The sequence below is a fragment of the Narcine bancroftii genome, chromosome 2, assembly GCF_036971445.1.
Source record: "Narcine bancroftii isolate sNarBan1 chromosome 2, sNarBan1.hap1, whole genome shotgun sequence".
Lineage (NCBI taxonomy): Eukaryota > Metazoa > Chordata > Chondrichthyes > Torpediniformes > Narcinidae > Narcine > Narcine bancroftii.
In genome coordinates, this window is record NC_091470.1 from 38,308,938 (window position 1) to 38,328,414 (window position 19,477).

A 19,477-nucleotide genomic window follows, 5' to 3' on the forward strand; every position below is an offset into this window, starting at 1 on the left:
CATTCGAGTCCAGGTCCCCTGTGATGGAGTTGATCTCATGTCTGGAGAGGGCATCTGCAATGACGTTGTCCTTCCCTGACACATGCCAAACGTCAGAGGTGAACTCAGACGAAAATCAGATGTCATTGTTGTCTCGCCATATTTTCGACGGGGCGAAGGTGAGGGGTTTGTGGTCGGTGCATCCAATGAACTGTCATCCCTCTAGGAAATTATGGAAGTGCTTCACAGCCAGGAAGAGCGCCAACAGTTCCCGATCGAAGGTGCTATATTCAAGTTCTGGGGTACATAGATGGTGGCTGCCAGTGGACATTGACTTGCTGTTCTAGGACTGCTCCTACTGCAGTGTTGGAGGCTTCCGATGTCAGTGCCAACGGGCACGGTGTGGCATGTGTGGTTGTGCTAGAATGGTTGCTTTGGCTAGTACCTCTCTAACTTCCTGGAATGTTGTCTTTTCCTCATGCATCCATATTAACAGTTTTTATTTGCAGGTCAATAGGAGGAAAAGTGGGCATAATATCTTGGCAGCTGTGGGGATAAAATGGTGGTAGAAGTTCACCATGCCTAAAAACCCTTGTAAACCCTTGTCGGTGGAGGGCCGTGAGAAGTTCCAGACAGCTATCACTTTAGTTTGAAATGGGGCTGCTCCGGCAGATGTGACTGTGACCTAAATAGTCATAGACTCCTTACCAAAGTCGTACTTGTCCGGTTTGACAGTAGGTCCGAAATCACAGAGATTTTGGAATAGGAGTCTGAGGTGCTGGACATGCTTTTTCTCCGTAGTACTGGTTACCAGGATATCATCCAGGCAGACAAAAATGAAGGGGAGGTCTCTGGAAACTGCGTCCATGAGACGTTGAATGGTTTGTGCTGCATTTTTTAACCCCAATAGCAGTCTCAGAAATTCAAAAAGCCCGAATGGGGTTATAATGGCTATCTTGGGCACATCATCTGGGTGTATGGGGATTTGGTGGTCACCTTTCACCAGGTCCACTTTGGAAAAGAACAGTTTCCCATGCTGGCAATACTGCAGAGGTTGAATTGTGCCTCTGCCTGAATGAACCATGCACGTGGTCTGTGTGGCCAGAACGCTGGCAGCTTAGCGGCAATGACGCTCAGCACTGGTTCGTCAGCCATTGTGTTGAATTCGGATCCATCTGGGTCACCAATGTGGCACCTTTTAAGGAAGAGTTGCAAAGGAAGATGCCCGACTCACATTGCGATTGGCAAAGAACTGTTCTAATCTCTTTTTTAGACCACTTTTGTCATTTCCAGTTCAACCATTCCAAAACCAGGAGAGATGCCATGACACTCCTGACATGTTTATCAGCCTGCGGGCTTCGTCCCAGAGGTGGAGGGGGTCCAGCGCCACCTTAGTTTGGCTTCCCCGGGACTTGAGGTCAGCCAGAATTACAGGGACGATTCGAACATGAAGCCCTCCTCCCCCCCCTGGCTGCTGCTATTCAAGTTCATAGCTACTAATAATGCAAGTGTTTGTCTGTGGTCAAGAAGGATGCTAAGTTTTCCTTATTCATTTCAAAATGGAGGCTAATTAAAAGGTGACATAATATCAAATTATTACTGATCGCATTGTTAAATAAGGAGCAAAATAGTAATATTTCAGGAAAATCCAAAAAAAATCTCTTGATCTTAGGAGTTAAGTGTACTCTACAACTGGGCACCAACAAAGGTTAAAAGTTCCATTATTATCACGTAATACTACATTTAGAATGTAACATACATGAAATTCTTTAACTTTGTTTACTGTAAGGAAGACAGAGAGTTGCCACTTTGGTGCCACACCCCTCACAGAAATGGGGTCCCAGCGAGGAACGAAATCGCAGCCCTTTGTTTACAAGATCAGTGCTCTAACTACTGAGCTATGGAAGAATTCTAAAAATTCGCAACCTTGAGGATAGAAATTTCTTCTCACCTGATTCCAAACACCAGGCATCTAGAGGAGAGGAAACACCAAGTGGAACTGCTGGCTTAACTCTAGCAACTTGTATTCAGGCCAGACCTCCAGCATTGTCCATGTACAATTTGCACATTCTTCTCGTGACTGCTAGGGTTTTCTCTTGGTGCTATGGTTTCATTTTGAATCCCAAAGACCTATTGGTTTGGTTGGTTAATTGACCACTGAACTGCCCACAAAATGTGGGTGAATGATAGAATCTGCAGGGATTTGTGGGCAATGTGAAGAGATCAAAATGGAATTAGTGTAAATTGGTTCTCGGTGATCAGTGTGGTGGACCAAAGGGTCTACTGAAGTGATTCTACAAAACTGCCTCTCAATTGGTCAGTCGCCTTAAGTCACCATTTAGTGAAATAAATCAAATTGTGCTTTCTACCAAAAGGTACTGGAGCAACTACCAGCTGAACAATAGTATTTTGATACACAAGGACAATTCATTATGAATAAAAACGTAACATTTTGAAGAAATATGGCGTTTCAGTTAGTAATCAATGATTTACCCTTTCCCAGGGATTAAAAAATGAACAGCAAAATGCAGCGATTTCACTCATTATTTCAGCAATTGCACATACTCCAGATGACAAGATGATGCTCTGCAAAATTTTCCCAAAATTTATCTTAAATTGCATGCAAGATTAAAAATGCACTATTTCTCAATTTTATAACCATGATTATATAAATAATGTTCTATTAAAAACTATACAGGTATACTAAATTAGTTTGCAATGAATTATTTTTGGACTATTATAACATCAGAAAATATATTAATCTTGTTAGAGCTGCTATAAACAATTGTAACTTCATACATTTGTATAGACAATTAATTGACCAATAGGTTGACTTTGCTTACCACTTTGGCTTTAGGAGTTTCAACATTGTTGGGCTTTGATTTTATAGATTCTGTTTCTTTTCTTGGTATACTGATGTTTGGTGTTCTTAGCAAGATTGTGTAGAGCTCCTTCCAGCTTTCAATATCTTTGTTTGCATCTTCAGAGTTTTCACATTTTGTTTGTGCCATACTTTGGTCTGGATGGGTATGCAAAGGAGTGGGACTGAACTCAATGATATGCTGAATTTCATTTTCATTTTTTTTAATGCTGGTTGAAACTGAATTTGCGGTGGTTTGTTCTGGGCCTTGGGATCTCTCATCAACACCATCACCATTAGCAGAATCCAGTTTCAGAGAAAGAGAATTCCAATTGTCAACATTTTTGGTAGCGCCAGCAAAATTGGACATCTTCATGTCTTTTTGCAGAAAGTTGACATTATTTGCGGATGGATAAGTACTTGGCATATTTGACACACCTCTTGAGACTGTTTCACCACACTGATCACCATGTAGCAATTCAACTAGAATCAAAAAAAAATTCAATACTAAAATAAAGAATACTATTAAAAATAATTAAAAGTTATAGACATGCTTAAAGGGTGCAAACATACCACAACCAGCGATCAATTACATCCCATTGTGATGAAAGGCAATAAATTTATGACAGCAGGGGAGGAAAACAAGCCCAAGAGTTATGGTTGGGTTAAAAATATTGTTGGTACCATAAATTGTCAATGAAAATGACAACTATTTCTAATTTACAAAATGTTTTGAATTGAGAAACACAAATGCAATTTACATGTTGTAGTGAAGTATTCTATACTGAGCTACTATAGACGTCAGTGTACACATTGTGGAATCGCTGTACACATTGTCGAATTGATGTATACGCTGTGAGTCCAGTGCAGCCTCCAGGCTTCGAGGGTGGGCTTATATACAAAACTGCTTCCGTCACATGGAATGGGAGTGATGTCATCAGCCAAGATAAAAACCTGTGTTGAATGCAGGTCAATTTCCCACATTTTCCACAGCACGTCCGCCACTTGTTGGTAAGTGGGTCACCACAATGAATATGAATAGCAGTGGAATCAAAGAAATTAAAATCTTAAAGCTCTTATTTAGGATAAAAATACTGCAAGAATCTGTATAAACAAATGTAAAATATTAAATACAGGAATAAAAATGGAGAACATAAGCTGTCAAAGAATGGGGTTACATTTCGAGGTTGGTGGGTATTAGTCAAAACTAACAAATGCAGAACGGTACAGTAAAACCCCTGTTATTTGGAATTCAAGTAACCAGCAGCCTCGAGCAAACAGCAAAAAAGATTTAAAAAAATGGAAATTTAAAATTGGCACACCTTGCCGTTAGTTCACGAATCCACTCAAGCAACAGAAAATACAATTATTCACCATCTATACCCTGATACCCCAGATATCAGGGGTTTTAATGTATTTAGAAAAGGTATCCACTTGTACAAAGAAAATAGAAAAATTCAGGGTCAGATTAAATTTAACCAATTGTATGTAAACATTAAAAATAAATTGTAAAATAAACTGATTATACAGTACCTTTATATTGTGAAAGCTTAAGCACAGATAATGGAGTGCATTGACTGTTCAATTCGACATTTTGTTTCATTTGTAAGAAAGTTTTAGCCGGGGAAAACATCGTTACAGGATCATGGTTCTTCCTTTGTGAAATGTGGTCTCTATCTAGCAGATTGGGGACTGCAATCAACCATAAATGTACATTAAGTGTTTAGGTAAGATGAAATATGAAACAGAGTGGTACTGAATATTTTTGTGCATGTACATTTCATACAAGTCTGACATGTAAATATTACATTTTAAAACAGTTTTTAAACTGCCCCCCTAAACTTACATTCCATCTTAAGCAATCCCTATGCCATGTGCTCTGTGAGGAGACATGTGAGTGGGAAGAAAAAGGATTGAAAACTACCGTTTTAATTGTCCTAACTGACTCATTATGTGCACGGTTTCATAACACCAAAGGAAATGAGCCAATAGTAATTTTTCTCAAGCAAAATATTTTAGTAACAATTGGGTCTAAAACAGTGGTTCTCAACTTTCCCTTCCCACTCACATCCCACCTTAAGCATTCCCTAACAAATCACAGAGCACTTAAGTCATAGGATTGCTTAAAGTGGAATGTGAGTTTAGGGGAGTAGTTTGAAAACCACTAAGTATCCAATAAATTATTTGTACCAATTCCAATTATGGAGAGATCAATGCAAATAGAAATTTTCTATTTGTACAGAATAGAATGTATGAAAGAGAGAATGAACGAAACAGTAGTCAGAGAAGAATACTGACAGGACATGGGTGGTTAACCATGAAATAGTCTATCGGAGACCAAATCAACCAGCCAATCTTGACTGGGGGACTGCAGTTGTGCTCCACTTCCAGGGTTACTGAAGGTGTCACACAGCTTTATATCTTTAATGGTCTCCATCAAGAGTCTATCCAGTTTGCTGATGACACCGCCGTATCATCCAGCCATGTGGAAGATACAATTGGTCACCCTCAGAACGACCAGTTAGTATGTCACTAGCAGGGGGGCAGCCGCTGGAAGACAGCCAGCCTCTCACTCCACATGAGCAAAGTGTACACCTTATCAAACAGAATGGAGTGTTAAGGTTCTTTACAAAGGCGATGCCCCCAATCACCTCCTTAACCTCGATAATTGTGAAGATGCCTCCCTGCAGCAAGATACCCAGGAAGGGGGGGGGGGCAACAATAGTTCCCAGCTCACCACCCCCCAACCACATTGTAGCAATGCACTGCAAGGCCTTGACACATCAGGTAGCACGTTTCACGGTGCACACTCAAGGTTGCAATTTTAATCTCCACCGTTGCCTTCTTTTAGAGGGCAAAGTTCTCTAACCTTACAGACCATTATCAATCAGCTTGAGCTCTCACACCCATCATTTTGGTAAACTCCAGCACTTTTTCTGAGCTCAGGTACAAAGCATGGTCTTCTTTAGGGTGTCGAAACATTAGAGGCAAAACTGACGATATTTTTGTGGGAAGCCATAGTCATCTGTGTTTATGACGTGTTCTCCCTCTCCTAGAGCTATGGTGCTGGTGCATCAGATAATTCCCCAGGAGCTGTGGGAGACAGGAGAGCTTGGGCGTGGGGGAAACAGCCTCAACACTGCTTCCAGTCTCAGAGCTTTGGGGGCGGGGGGTGGGAGGTGGCGGCGATGTTTATTCCCTCAAACAAGCTTTCCCCCTTTCTGTCCCCTCCATCTTGGCACTTCCTTTGCTTTCGTTGGCTGCCTTTGCTAGTTTCATCCTCAGACAAGAGGTTGCAGACTTGTCTCTGACATGTCCCTTTTTTCCTTTTGTTTGGGATGTCAGTTGTGTATTTCTTTCATGGTACATGTTGAGATTTCTTTCATTTCTTGACAGTCTGTTACCTTGTTTCCTCTGCAGCTCCCTTCTCGATACCCTGTACCTCTTGGGGATAGCCCTCAAGTCCCATCGCTGGGGCTTGGGATGGAAATGGTTTTGGTCCCTTTGCTCTACCTTGTTTCAGTCTTTGCTGGCATCTCAGTTGAGGATGAGGAGTTGTGACAACGTTGGGAGTGATGGTAATATTGGCAGATCTCCCCCTTGTTGCCTATGTGTAAGGCAGGCATGTATCAGGCAGGCACTATAGAATTGGCCTGTATTCTCACACAAGCACTTGCTTTCTGTAGTCCTGGGTCTGGTGCCCTTCCTGCTTGCAGCTTTTATAGATGACTGTGCTGTATTGGGTCACCGTGTGCCCAGCCCTGTTGCAATTCCAACAGACTCTGGGCTGTCCAGCAATGACCATGTACCTACAGTTTCCTCCAATGTTGAGCACCAAGGGGTGGGTGGATGATGACACCTTTTTGTCCATGTTCAGCTTCATCTTCCCTTGGCACTTACTGCTCCAGATTCTGACAGGTCTTTGATTTCCACACAGTAACCTGCTCCCCTCAATATTACAAGCCAGGAATTTATGTACATCCACGACTGTCACAAGTTGGTTGAATGTGCATTGTTATCACACTTCCCTTCTGTGTTGGAAGGGAGAAGACAAATATTAGAAGACATTAATTTCAGGCAAGGTGGGAAAAATTTAAAAGGAGATGTGCAGGGCAAGTTTGTTTTTGTACATAGAGTGGTAGGTGCTTTGCATGGGCTGCCAGGGGAAGTGGTGGTAGTAGACATGATAGTTGGGTTTCTTTTTCTTCTTTGGCTTGGCTTCGCGGACGAAGATTCATGGAGGGGTAAATGTCCACGTCAGCTGCAGGCTCATTTGTGGCTGACAAGTCCGATGCGGGACAGGCAGACACGGTTGCAGCAGTAAATTGGTTGGTTGGGGTTGGGTGTTGGGTTTTTCCTCCTTTGTCTTTTGTCAGTGAGGTGGGCTCTGCGGTCTTCTTCAAAGGAGGTTGCTGCCCGCCGAACTGTGAGGCGCCAAGATGCACGGTTTGAGGCGATATTAGCCCACTGGCGGCGGTCGATGTGGCAGGCACCAAGAGATTTTTTTCGGCAGTCCTTGTACCTCTTCTTGGGTGCACCTCTGTCACGGTGGCCAGTGGAGAGCTCGCCATAGAACACGATTCTTGGGAAGGCGATGGTACTCCATTCTGGAGACGTGACCCACCCAGCGCAGCTGGATCTTAGACATATGAATATGCAGAGATATGGATCATGTACAGGTGGAAAAAAAATCCAATTCAATTTAGTTTAGATTTCATTCAATTATGCTCAGAGCTGACATCTTAGGCTGAAGGGCCAGTTCCTGTGCCAAACTATTCCATGCCCAATTTCTGTCTGGAGGACTTCTTCAACTCTAAGGGGTACTTTTGTTTTACCATTTGTCTCCTCTAAATACTGCATCAGTTATATCTCCAGTAAGGAAGGATCTGGAGATAAGCAAAGCAGTTGAACAAGAAATAAAACAAAATTCTTCCAATAGGATAATTTGAGAAAGAATAAAAATGGTAATGGATGAACAAACACAAAGTGATATAATGAATATTATGCAGGCAACAATTCTTCCCAGTGTTCACCAGCAGGACGTCTTCTTCCATCATTTTAGCATTGTTTCAGTACAACAAATGATCGAGGTAAAGACATCATTGCTGAAAGTTTTAATACTAGATGTCTGGCCATTTTCTCAAGCACAGTACTTTCCTTTTCAATCTTTTAATTGGGTTTAACGTGCAAAATGCACAGGTACATATGAAAATAATGATAAAGTAAATTAATAACAAGTTTCAAATATCAATTAACAGTCAACAAGGTACATATAAGCCTGTTATTAATTTTTAAAAAAGAAATATACTTCTAAACTAAGAATCAAACCCCACCCTATGTGAATTGCTAAGTTAAGGAGTTCACTACTGATAATAACAGTGGAGTAAAAAATGTCAATAATCTACATTTTAATAGTAATTGAGAAAAGGACCCCCAAGAGAAAGAAAGTTAAAATCCATTGTCGTAGTAGAACACCTAATTTTTTTTTAAAGAGACAGACATGGCATCACGAGTATGAATGGGAAGGACAGCGTCTTTCCTTCTCAGCAAAATGGCCCTTCTAGCAATGATGGAAGCAAAAACAACTACATGGGATGGTGAAGAAATCAATGTTAAATACATTGGTCTACTCACTCTAAAGATAGCAAAGGCTAGGAATCAAGTTACTGGTGATATCAGGAACCAACAATAAAATGAGAAATACCCCTTGTCAAAAATTAGAGGGAGGACATAACCAAAACATATGATACACAGTACCTTCCTCAGTTATGCATTTTTAACATTTAGAAGAGCTGTTAGGATTAAATTTAGTTAACGGAACCTGGGAAAAGTGGGTCAGGTACAGTACTAAGAAAACATTGAATGCTTATTTTCCTTTGAAAAGAGTTAGCAGGTGATGTACTGAAGATTGGAAGCAGTGTTGCGCCTATTTTTAAAGAGATGGCAAAAAAGGTTTTGGTTTAAGTTCTGAATAAAAGGAATTTGTTTCAAGTGATTTTGAGTATACAGTGTATTTGGAGCTGCTCAAAATGTAAACAGCACACATGCTTAGCAGTGGTGCACAAGATTAAGAAGTTGGTGAATTCAAGGCTCTATCTGGTAGCACATCTCTGAGCAGAAAACCAGCACTGGAATTTTACTTTATAAAAAAAAAAGGGTTATAGTGGCAAGATTTTGAAAAATTTAAATTTCTGAAAATCTTCATATTATAATCTAAACACACTGTAATAACTTAGTATAATTTTCATATGACAAATAAAACAAAATGTTTATATTTCACCAAATTAGTGTACAACAATGATAAATACTAGGAAACTGCGAGTGGCAAATATAAAATATACAGTCGAAAGATTACATACAATATTTAATTCATATTACTTCATACCTGTAATGTTGGTTTTGAAGATGTGTCCGTTCAGTGGAGCAACAGAATATTGTCCAGTTTCTGTTAACTCAAAAGCTGTTTTTTGAGATGTTTGAAGATTGCTATTTTTGTTTCCCTGAATACAGTGAACTTTGCCTTTCATTCTTCGGAATATTTTGGCAGGACTCTCAGAGACCACTTGTTTGATCAATTTGAATCCATTAGGATTTAAGTGAGGCTCGATGCAACTTTCATGTAAATTTGCACAGGCAGTGATTGAACCAGAATCTGTTATCTCACTGAGTTCTGGAGAAATTACATTAACTGTTGCTCCTTTCTCTAACAGTGTGGAATGAAGTTGACAATTAATTTGAGGCTGTTGTTCATTTTGTAATGAGATTAAATTGAATGTGGCTACAGACTCAGAATTGATACTCGATTGAGTATTTGACGAATCTCTCTGAAGTTTCTGCAATTCTTTTAAAGGAGTACCATTTGGAATCTGATGAAGAGGTACTGCTTTCCAACCAGTTTTTTGTCCTCTGTCCATTTCAGCACTTTTGACAATTTTCTTCTTGCACGAAGTCATAAACCTATGAAATTGTGATTGATTTCCTTTTCACTTTCAATACTCTTCAGAATAGGAAATTTACATTCTGGACATGCATAAGTAAATAATAAATGTGTTGACCTGATGCCTCAAAAGTCTAAAGTACACATTAAAGGAAAAATCCATTATCTGTGTGTGTAAGGAAAAAACATTTTGTTACCTAACAAAACTATCTCATTCTTTTCCAAAACATTTCCCAATGACTAAGATCTGCAATATTTGTCATTTTTGATATTATCAATTACATTAAAAAATTTAAAATCAAACATTGCTTTAAGCATGCCCTCTAATCTTGGCTAACAATATAAACTACCCTTTTCAAATTGATGAAAACATTCAGATTTATGAGCAGAAATGGTTCTTTCTGTACACGATTTCAAAAAGACAGTTCACATCTGACTAACCTGCTGGAAATCTTTGAGGATGTACTAGACAGACCCTGACATATGATGTTCCAACTTACAATATTTCAAAGTTATGACGATCAGGATCCATTTTGAATAACGGTACAAGTCGGGTCTACCTGTATTGTGCCTTGACGAACCCATCAAAAAAGAAATGCATACGCAGATTCCCATCGTTGGGAAGGGAGACTGGTTGAAGAGGGAGAGAGTTGATGGCGATCTGCACATGCGTTCCAAATCACGACATAGGTTGCAAGGTGACGCCACTGCCCCAAGTTAGACAGCACCATCTTGAGCTCTCGGCAGCAGCAGGGACATTAGCCTGCAGGCAGGGACAGGGCTGAATGTTACCAGTACAGGTAGACCCCGACTTACAATAATTTCACCTTATGATGCAAGTCCTGAAGTGGAACCCCATCGTAAGTAAGGGTTCTACCTTTAATTGAATAGATGTAGGAGATGCATGTGAATGATCAGAAAGCTTTTGATAATGTTACAGCATAAAGAATTGGGGAAATATACCAATATAGATAAATAATTATAGTTACATTTATACAGGGAGTTGGTGAGGTGGCTGAGTATCGTGTGGTTTTGTCCTACGATTGAAGATATATTGGCTTTGAAGACAGTCCAGAAGAGATTCTCTTGAAAAATTCCAGCTAAGAGAAAGTTGTCCTATCATGAATACGAGAAAATTAGATATGCATTTTTTTTTAAAGTTTAGAAGATTGAGAGCAAGATTCAAATGAGATGAAACCTGGGGCAGAGCCCCCAGAATCGTATTGATAATCATGTTGGGGCTGAGAGGCTGGGTGCCCTACTCCTGACATTTCCTCGTACATAGTTGCATTCAAATTGGGCATCATATAAAAAGCAAAAATTAGGACTAAAGAGATAACATTTTCATGACCCAATTCTGTTCTGAATCTGTACCTATTAAAGTATCACTCTACTCATACATGTGCCCTTATTAATTTTCAGTTGGGATAATTAAAATGCCAATTCCCCTTCTAGAATTCAGTAGCTTTTGTCCATCAAGATTACTGTCAGAAACGAAGCAAGTGTAGGCCAGATAGCCCATTGAACCTGGTCCACTATTCAGAGATCCAGATTTATTGTCAGAGTACATACATCACATACAACCGAGATTCTTTTTCTTGTGGCAAGGCAGAATGACCACTTATTTCTAGTGCAAAAAAAAAACACCACACAATGTACACATGTAAACAAACTGTCCATGCGATATAGCGAGAAAAAAAAACAATGAAGTGCAAAAGTAAGAGTCCTTAAATGAGTCCCTGATTGAGTTTATTGTTGAGGAGTCTGATGGTGGAGGGGTAGCAGCTGTTCTTGAACCTGGTGGTGTGCATCCTGTGGTAACTGTACCTCTTTCCTAATGGTAGCAGTGAGAACAGAGTGTGTGCTGAGCGGTGTGAATCCTTGATGACTGCTGCTGCTCTCCAACAGCAGATTTAAATAAGGCCACGGCTGCTCTGGCTGCACTTACCTGCCTGTTGCCCTGAACTTTTAATGATCTGCAAATTAATCTTTTTGCAATTCATTTCCAAGCACTCCCAGATCTCTCTAAATCAAAGCATGGTGCAAATTTTCACCATTTAAATAATACTAGTTTACTATTTTCCTGCCAAAATGGATAACGTCACATCTGCCAACATTGCACTCTATCAGCCAAACCCTTTGCCTATCTTAACCTATCTCATTCTGTGTTCTCTACACACTTTGCTTTCCCACTCAGTTCAGTGTCATCAGCATACTTAGATATGCAATGTTTGGATCCTCCTATATATGGTCATTTATATTTATTGTGAACAGTTGTACTCGTAAGCCAGGCATCGATCCCTGCAACACTCCAACTATTGATTGCCAATAAGAAAAACCCATTTATGCCAAGTCCCCACCTTCTTAAAAAAAGTTGAGAATCATTATAAAAGTGAGGTACCATGAAGTGGAGCAGTCTGAGAGTTATAATGCCTTGGCTTGAGGCTGAGGTGATGGTGCAAGAGGTGAATTAAATAAAGGCCATCTTATTTGAGGAACATAAAGGATTTAGCAGTTAGGCACAGTTAAGGGCAGGTTTTAATAATTTTGTACATCTTTTCCTCTAGTCATAGACATTGGGAATGGCAGCAAAGGTAGGGGCATGACCTCTTGCAGAATGTGGGTAGACTGGGAAGCCAGCATTTCCCTGATGACTTCATCTGCGAGAAAAGTAATCTGGTGCAGCTCCTTACAAACTGAATTAGGAAATTGGAGCTGGAGTTGGATGAACTCCGGATCATCAGGAGGCTGATGACAGGAGTTACAGGGATGCTATCACATCAAGAAGGTAAGAGGAGGGTAGCTGGGTGACAGTTAGGAGAGGAAAAGGGAACAGGCAGACAATGCAGGGTACCTCTGTGTCTGTTCCCCTCAATAACAAGTATACCATTTTGGGGGGGTGGGGGAGGAAAATGACCTACCAGGGACAAGCCACAACAATCAGGTCTCTGGCACAGAGTCTGGTTTTGTGGTAAGGAAGAGAAGGGAGAAGAGGCGAGCTGTAGTGATGGGGATTCTATTGTTATGGGAACAGATAAGAGGTTCTGTGGAAGCAATCAAGAATCATGGCTGGTATGTTGCCTCCCTGGTACCAGGGTCTGAGATATCGCAGATCAAGTTCTCGGCATTTTCAGGAGGGATGGTGAGCAGCCAGAAGTCATGGTCCATGTAGGGAGGACCATTGACGTGGGTAGGAAGGGTGCTGCAAAGAGAGTTCAGGGAATTTGGCCCCAAATTGAAGAACAGGACCTCAAGGAATGTGATCTCAGGACTGCTACCTGTTCCACATGCTAGGAAGATAAATTCAGCTTAACACATAGCTAAAAAGATGGTACAGGAGGGAGGGCTTCAGGTTTCTGGATCATTGGGCTTTCTTCCAGAGAATGTGGGACCTATTCTGACAGGAAGATTTGCATCTGAACTGGAGAGGGACTAATATCCTTGTGGGAAGGTTTGCTAGTGCTGCTCCAGGTGAGTGTTTGAGCTAGATTTATAGGTTAGGAACCAGAATGCTAGAGCAGATGGGGGAGTGGAGCAGGAAAAAGATGGCGAAGATTGTATGTAACGTCAGAAGTCAAAGGGTTGTACGTGGTGGAAATTTTCTCAGATGCGTTCATTTCAAATCAAGAAGTATTGTAGAGGAGTCTCCAGGTGGCGCTCATGGAGTGAACACGTTTTGGTTTTTGCTCCATAAAATATACTATTTTTAACCTGTATCCACCTTTGAACTAACTTCACAGAAGTCAGAAAGATCTTTATTATTTCTCTAATTATACTTGAGTCTGAAAATTTTGAAGAAATGACTGAAGGAAAAGCTACACGAGCTAAAACCCGGGCAGAAGAAGGTAACGGCCGAGAGAAGAAACAACCACACATTAAACTAAGTGAGATGACCTTCACTGACTTTTTAAAATTCTTTCGTGATGAATTCAAAGATGTTTGTCACAAGAAGTATTGTAGAAAAGGCAGACGAGCTTAAACATGGATTGGCATGTGGAATTATGACAATGTGGTCATTAGGTCAACTTGATTGCAGGAGGGGCAGGACTGGCAGCTCAATGTTCCGGGCTGCTGTTGTTTCAGACATGATAGAACGAGAAGATGAAAGGGGAGGAGTGGCATTGTTTGACGGAAAATATCACAGCTATGCTCAGGTAGGCCAGAGGGCTCATCTTCTGAGGCTTTCTCGGTAGAGCTGAGGAACAGGAAAGGTATGACGAGACTTATGGGGTTGTATTATAGACTGCTCAATAGTCAAAGAGAATTGGAGGAGCAAATTTGTAGAGACATAGCAGATAGTTGCAGGTTGTGATAGTTGGAGATTTTAACCTCCACATATTGACTGGGACTCCCATACTGTAAAAGGGCTGGTTGGCTTGGAGTTTGCCAAATGTGTTCAAGAGAGTTTTCTAAATCAATATATTGAGGTACCAAGATTGCAATACTGGATATCCTAAAAGGAAACAAGACAAGACAGGTGACAATGTGTAGGGGAACATTTTGGGTCCAGTGATCATAATGTCATTAGTTTCAAGTCAGTTATGGAGAAGGACAGCACAATTGGCATAGCAGTTTACAGTGCCAACGATTGGGATCAGACTTGGGTTCGAATCCCGTGCTGTCTGTAAGGAGTTTGTACATTCTCCTGGTGTCTGTGTGGGTTTTCTCTGAGGGTTCCAGTGTTTCCTACACTTCAAAACATACCATTGGATGGTTCAAATTCAAGGGCCAAATTAGCCTGTTGCAGTGCTGTAGTTTTAAATTTTCAAAAAATGTAAGGTCTGGGCCTTGGATTGAGAAAGGTTAATTTTGAGGTAATGAGGAAGGATCTAGAATGCATGGATTGGGATGGTTTTCTGGAAAGGATGTATTGGTAAGTGGAAGACCTTCAAAGGTGAAACTTTGAAAGCACAGAGTTTATAGGTTTCTTTTAGGATTAAAGGCAAAGTTAACAGGCATAGGAAACCTTTCGAGTGATAGTGTGGATCTGATTCGATAGAATAGAAAGATGTATAGCAGGTACAGGCCACATGGAGCAAATGAGGCATTCAAGGAATATATAAAATTTAAGAAAAAACAAGAAAGAAATCAGGAAGGCTAAAAGATATGAGGTTGCTCTGGCAGACAATGTGAAGGAAAATCTTAAGGGTTTCTGCAGGTATATTAAGGGCAAAAGGATAGTAAGGGACAAAACTGGTCCCCTTGAAGATCAGTGTGGTTGGCTGTGTATGAAGCCAGAAGAGATGGGGAAGATCTGAAATTTTTTTTTGCATTAATATTTACTCAGGGAATTGGCACAGAGTCTGGGGAAGTAAGAAAAGCAAGCAGTGAATTCATGAAAACTACACAGATAAAGAAGATAGGTGTCTTAATGCAAATAAGGGTGAATAAATCCCCAGGCCTTGACAAGATATTTCCACGGTCCTTGAGGGAGGCTTGTGTAGAAATTGCAAGTGCTCTGGCAGAAATATTTAAAATGTCCTTTGCCACGGGTGAGGTACTGGAGGATTGGAGGGTAGCTCATGTTGTTCTATTGTTTAAAAAAGGCTCCAAAAGTAGCCTTGAAAATTATAGGCAGGTGAGCCTGACATCAGAGGTAGGTAAATTATTGGAAGGTGTTCGAAGTGATCGGATATACAATTATTTGGTAAGCCAGGGACTGATTAGCGAGTCAACACAGCTTTGGCTAAACACAACTACCAGGCACTCACAACAAACGTGCGAAACATATATGACAGTTTTATGGGTTTGTCGTGGCACGACGGTCAGAGCTCAGGCTGCTTTCTTTTCTTGACTTTAGTTGTAGGATATTTTAATAAATGCCTCTGAGAAAGTTATCATGTCACATGAATTTGCCACTTTCCTGGAAAAATTCTCCATGGTGCTTTGGATGACCTGCATTAAACCTGAGCATATATTCTGCTCCCACCATGCTAGCACCAAAATCACATTACTGGACCCCTCTACCACAAAACATCCTCAGAAATCCTTTGGGGGGGGGGGGGGTTGTCCAGATGCCTGACTATCTCAGCCTGATACTGGTAATTTACTTCATAAATTAGATCAGCCATGATCGTATTGAATGGCGGAGCAGGCTCGATGGGCCATTTTTGGCCTACTCCTGTTCCTACTTCCTATGTTCAGTCAAGTGTTCTGTTGGTAAGTCAATGCTTACCAATGGCAACAATGAAAATGTCACTTGGCTACCACATTAACTTTGAGCTACATAAGGATTGGAAGCATTGCACAAAATTCCAATTTGCCTCCCCCTCCCCACCCACCCACCCACCTCCACCTTTGTCTCTTCAAACATCACATATGATATGGTCTGCAGATAGAATTCCAGCATCTCAGATCCAGAGTGGAAACAAGTCATCCAAAACCACCAAGGACGGCCAAAATTAACAATTAAAGGATGAAATAAAAACACAGAAATGCTAGAGGAACTCACAGATGAGATTATTTCTGTGCCTTTACTGCAATCAGTAGTCTTGTGTTTCACTCCAATTAAAGGATGAACAGTTTATTTTCAAGTCCATGGATTGAATAACAAAAACAGGTGTGGACCATACAGTCTATAAAGAGTATTCTGTGACCTTATCTACCTTTCAAATTTAAGTTTATTGTCACACGTACCAAGATGCAGTGAGAAGGTTGATTTCCCAAGCAGTTACACAGATCAGTTAGCATAGAGCAAAGGGAACATAATTTTACAATTGGAATGTTCATTTGGGAGACTAACTGTCCATGAATCTAGTGGTGCATGATCTCACTCTCATAAATCTTCCTGATAAGAGGAAGGTAAGGAGACTGTTGTTGGGGTGGGATAGGTTCTTTTTAACACGTGTTGCTTTTCAGAGTTAATAGGAAGTGTATTGATGATGTCAATGGTGGGGGTGGGTGATGGTCTTTTTTTGTGCTCAATTCTGCAGCTTTTGCTTGATCTTTACCTTTGCACAATCATAATACAAATACCAGAGGCAATGATGAAAGTTCATGCATCACTAGTTTGGTTTGAACTAGAACACTGCAGTCCATTTTCAGACAATACACTTTAAGAAATAAGATTAATGTACTGGGAAGCATTGTAAAATTATTTGATCTCAACCTTCAATACCAAGTCTTCATAATCCTCTGAGTTTAAGTATTCCAAAGATTTACCCTCATTTCAATCCTAAAAGGTTTGTGTAAAGGCTGTATCACGAGCTCAATTCTCAGCAGAGGTTACAGTGGCAACTAACTTGTCAATTCACTTTAAATCTTGTTTACCCCAATGTTAGCAGGTTATTCTAGACTTGAATATAATGACATGAAAGAATTCTCAATTGCAGATAAAGGGAGAACTTGTCAAGGTCCCCCCTTTAAAATTTCTATTGGGGAATCTAGTCACTTTATAAAAACAGGCAAATTAGATGATAAAGACAAACATTCTGGTTAGAAATCCATGCTAAATTGAGTGCAGATTTCCATGCGGACAGAAAACTATCCATTAATTCAAATTAAGTGCCAAGAGAGCTGATGAAACTCAGCAGGTCCTGCAGAGTACATAGGTGGCAAAGATATATAACCAATGTTTCAGGCCTGAGCCCTTCAGCAAGGTACAAATTTTTTTTGCTCTCAGGCACCTGAAATATTTTCCATCTGGGCACCCTCCAACCAGATGGCATTACCATTGACTTCTTTGGTTTCTCTTAGCCCCTCTCTCTTTTTTCCTATGTGTCCTTTCCCCCAGTTCCCCATCCTATGTCTCTCTTTTCCTATCCTTATCTCTTTTCCTCCAGCTGTGCATTCACAGAGCAAGTCCCTTTCATTGATCTATTCTCGGTTTTTCTGTCCTGCCCTCTCATCTCTGCCCACCTCTGCTCTACCCCCACCTCTTCTTCCCTCCATCCTCAACCATTTTATTCAGACGCCTGCCTGTTCTTTGCTCACACCTTGATGAAAGCCTCAGGCCAGAACCATGGTTTCTGTTGAGTTTCTCCAGCACTTTTGTGCATTTACTATACAGACTTTGTTTCACCTTATTAATGCAAAAGCAAAAAAAGTTCATGTTCATGTTTAATTGCTGTATAGGTCATATTATTTGTTTTTAAGTTTAAAAAAAATTAATGCAAAAGCATACTTTGAGAAGTTGAGCAAGAAATCAATACACTTCAATGACTGAAATGCAAATCCTTAGTTGTTATGGTTCATCCAATTATTGGGCACGAAAATAGAATTTAAAAAAATTCACATTTGTTTACTGGAGAGGACACTGATAATAACCAAATGAGGCAAGTGGGTTCTTTGCGCCAATATTAATTTAAACAGACAGGCTAATCCTGAAATGACCCAAGCAGTCTGGTAACTGACCAAGCAAAGCTGCTATCAATAGCAACTGGATGCCCAACATACAATAAAAACATACCAAAATTCTAGAGGAACTCAGCCAGTCTTACAAGGTTCATAGGAAATAAAGATCTCTGGCTGAAGTTTCAGGCCTGAGCCCTTCCCTTCAGGGAATAAGCAAACAAACAGGAAATCTCAGAGCAGTGCATCTGGGGGGGGTCCTAGACTAATAAAAGGTGTTGATTGGGGAAAGATGAAAATTGATTTTGTCTGTGTGAAAGGAGATAAAGGGAGACAAGACTGGACAAGGGGGGGGTTAAACACAACAATAAAATAAAATCAGACAAGTCCACGCTCATGCCACCCCGAAGATGGGGAGCGGTTCGTCTCAGCAAGGGGATGGGGGGGCACAGAGCCGAGGTGTTCAACAAGGTGCGGGGGGGGGGCACAGAGCCGAGGTGTTCAACAAGGTGCTTGGGGGGGGGGGCACATAGCCGAGGTGTTCAACAAGGTGCTGGGGGGGGGGCACAGAGCCGAGGTGTTCAACAAGGTGCTGGGGGGGGGACAGAGCCGAGGTGTTCAACAAGGTGCTGGGGGGGGGCACAGAGCCGAGGTGTTCAACAAGGTGCTGGGGGGGGGGGGGCACAGAGCCGAGGTGTTCAACAAGGTGCTGGTGGGGGGGGCACAGAGCCGAGGTGTTCAACAAGGTGCTGGTGGGGGGGGCACAGAGCCGAGGTGTTCAACAAGGTGCTGGGGGGGGGGGCACAGAGCCGAGGTGTTCAACAAGGTGCTGGGGGGGGGGCACAGAGCCGAGGTGTTCAACAAGGTGCTGGTGGGGGGGGCACAGAGCCGAGGTGTTCAACAAGGTGCTGGTGGGGGGGGCACAGAGCCGAGGTGTTCAACAAGGTGCTGGTGGGGGGGGCACAGAGCCGAGGTGTTCAACAAGGTGCTGGTGGGGGGGGCACAGAGTCGAGGTGTTCAACAAGGTGCGGGGGGGGGGGGCACAGAGCCGAGGTGTTCAACAAGGTGCTGGGGGGGGGGGCACAGAGCCGAGGTGTTCAACAAGGTGCTGGGGGGGGGGGGGGGGGGCGAGAATGCGGCCAGTCCAGCTCCATGTTGGAACGGACGCTGCAAGGCCGGGTGCTTCACACAGTGGGAGAAGCGCTCAGGCCGCATGAGGCGGCTCCGCACCGAGAGGCGACCACCTGTTGGAAGCCCCCCCGCCCCCTGAGCCGGCTCTGGTTATTTAACAAGATCCCCCCCCACGCCCGACCCCCGACCTCTTACTCACCCGCAGCGCGGAAAAAACCGGCCGGAAGCCGTTGGGGGACCGAAGAGCATTAACCTCTGCGGCAGTGAGGGGAACGTTCGAA

General features: G+C 41.9%; 1 protein-coding gene across 2 annotated transcripts in view; it reads right to left on the reverse strand.

Moving 5' to 3' along the window:
* mis18bp1 (MIS18 binding protein 1) overlaps positions 1-19,475 on the reverse strand; it is a 76,371-nt gene extending 56,896 nt beyond the window's left edge. For both annotated transcript variants that reach the window (XM_069916368.1, XM_069916367.1), the window contains exons 1-4: positions 19,396-19,475; positions 9,225-9,942; positions 4,373-4,531; positions 2,823-3,322 (exon numbers count right to left, since the gene is read on the reverse strand). In XM_069916368.1, coding sequence (XP_069772469.1) covers positions 2,823-3,322; positions 4,373-4,531; positions 9,225-9,792 — 1,227 coding nt within the window. In that variant the 5' untranslated portion in view covers positions 9,793-9,942; positions 19,396-19,475. The remainder of the gene's footprint in view (positions 1-2,822; positions 3,323-4,372; positions 4,532-9,224; positions 9,943-19,395) is intronic.
* Positions 19,476-19,477: the final 2 nt, after the last annotated feature.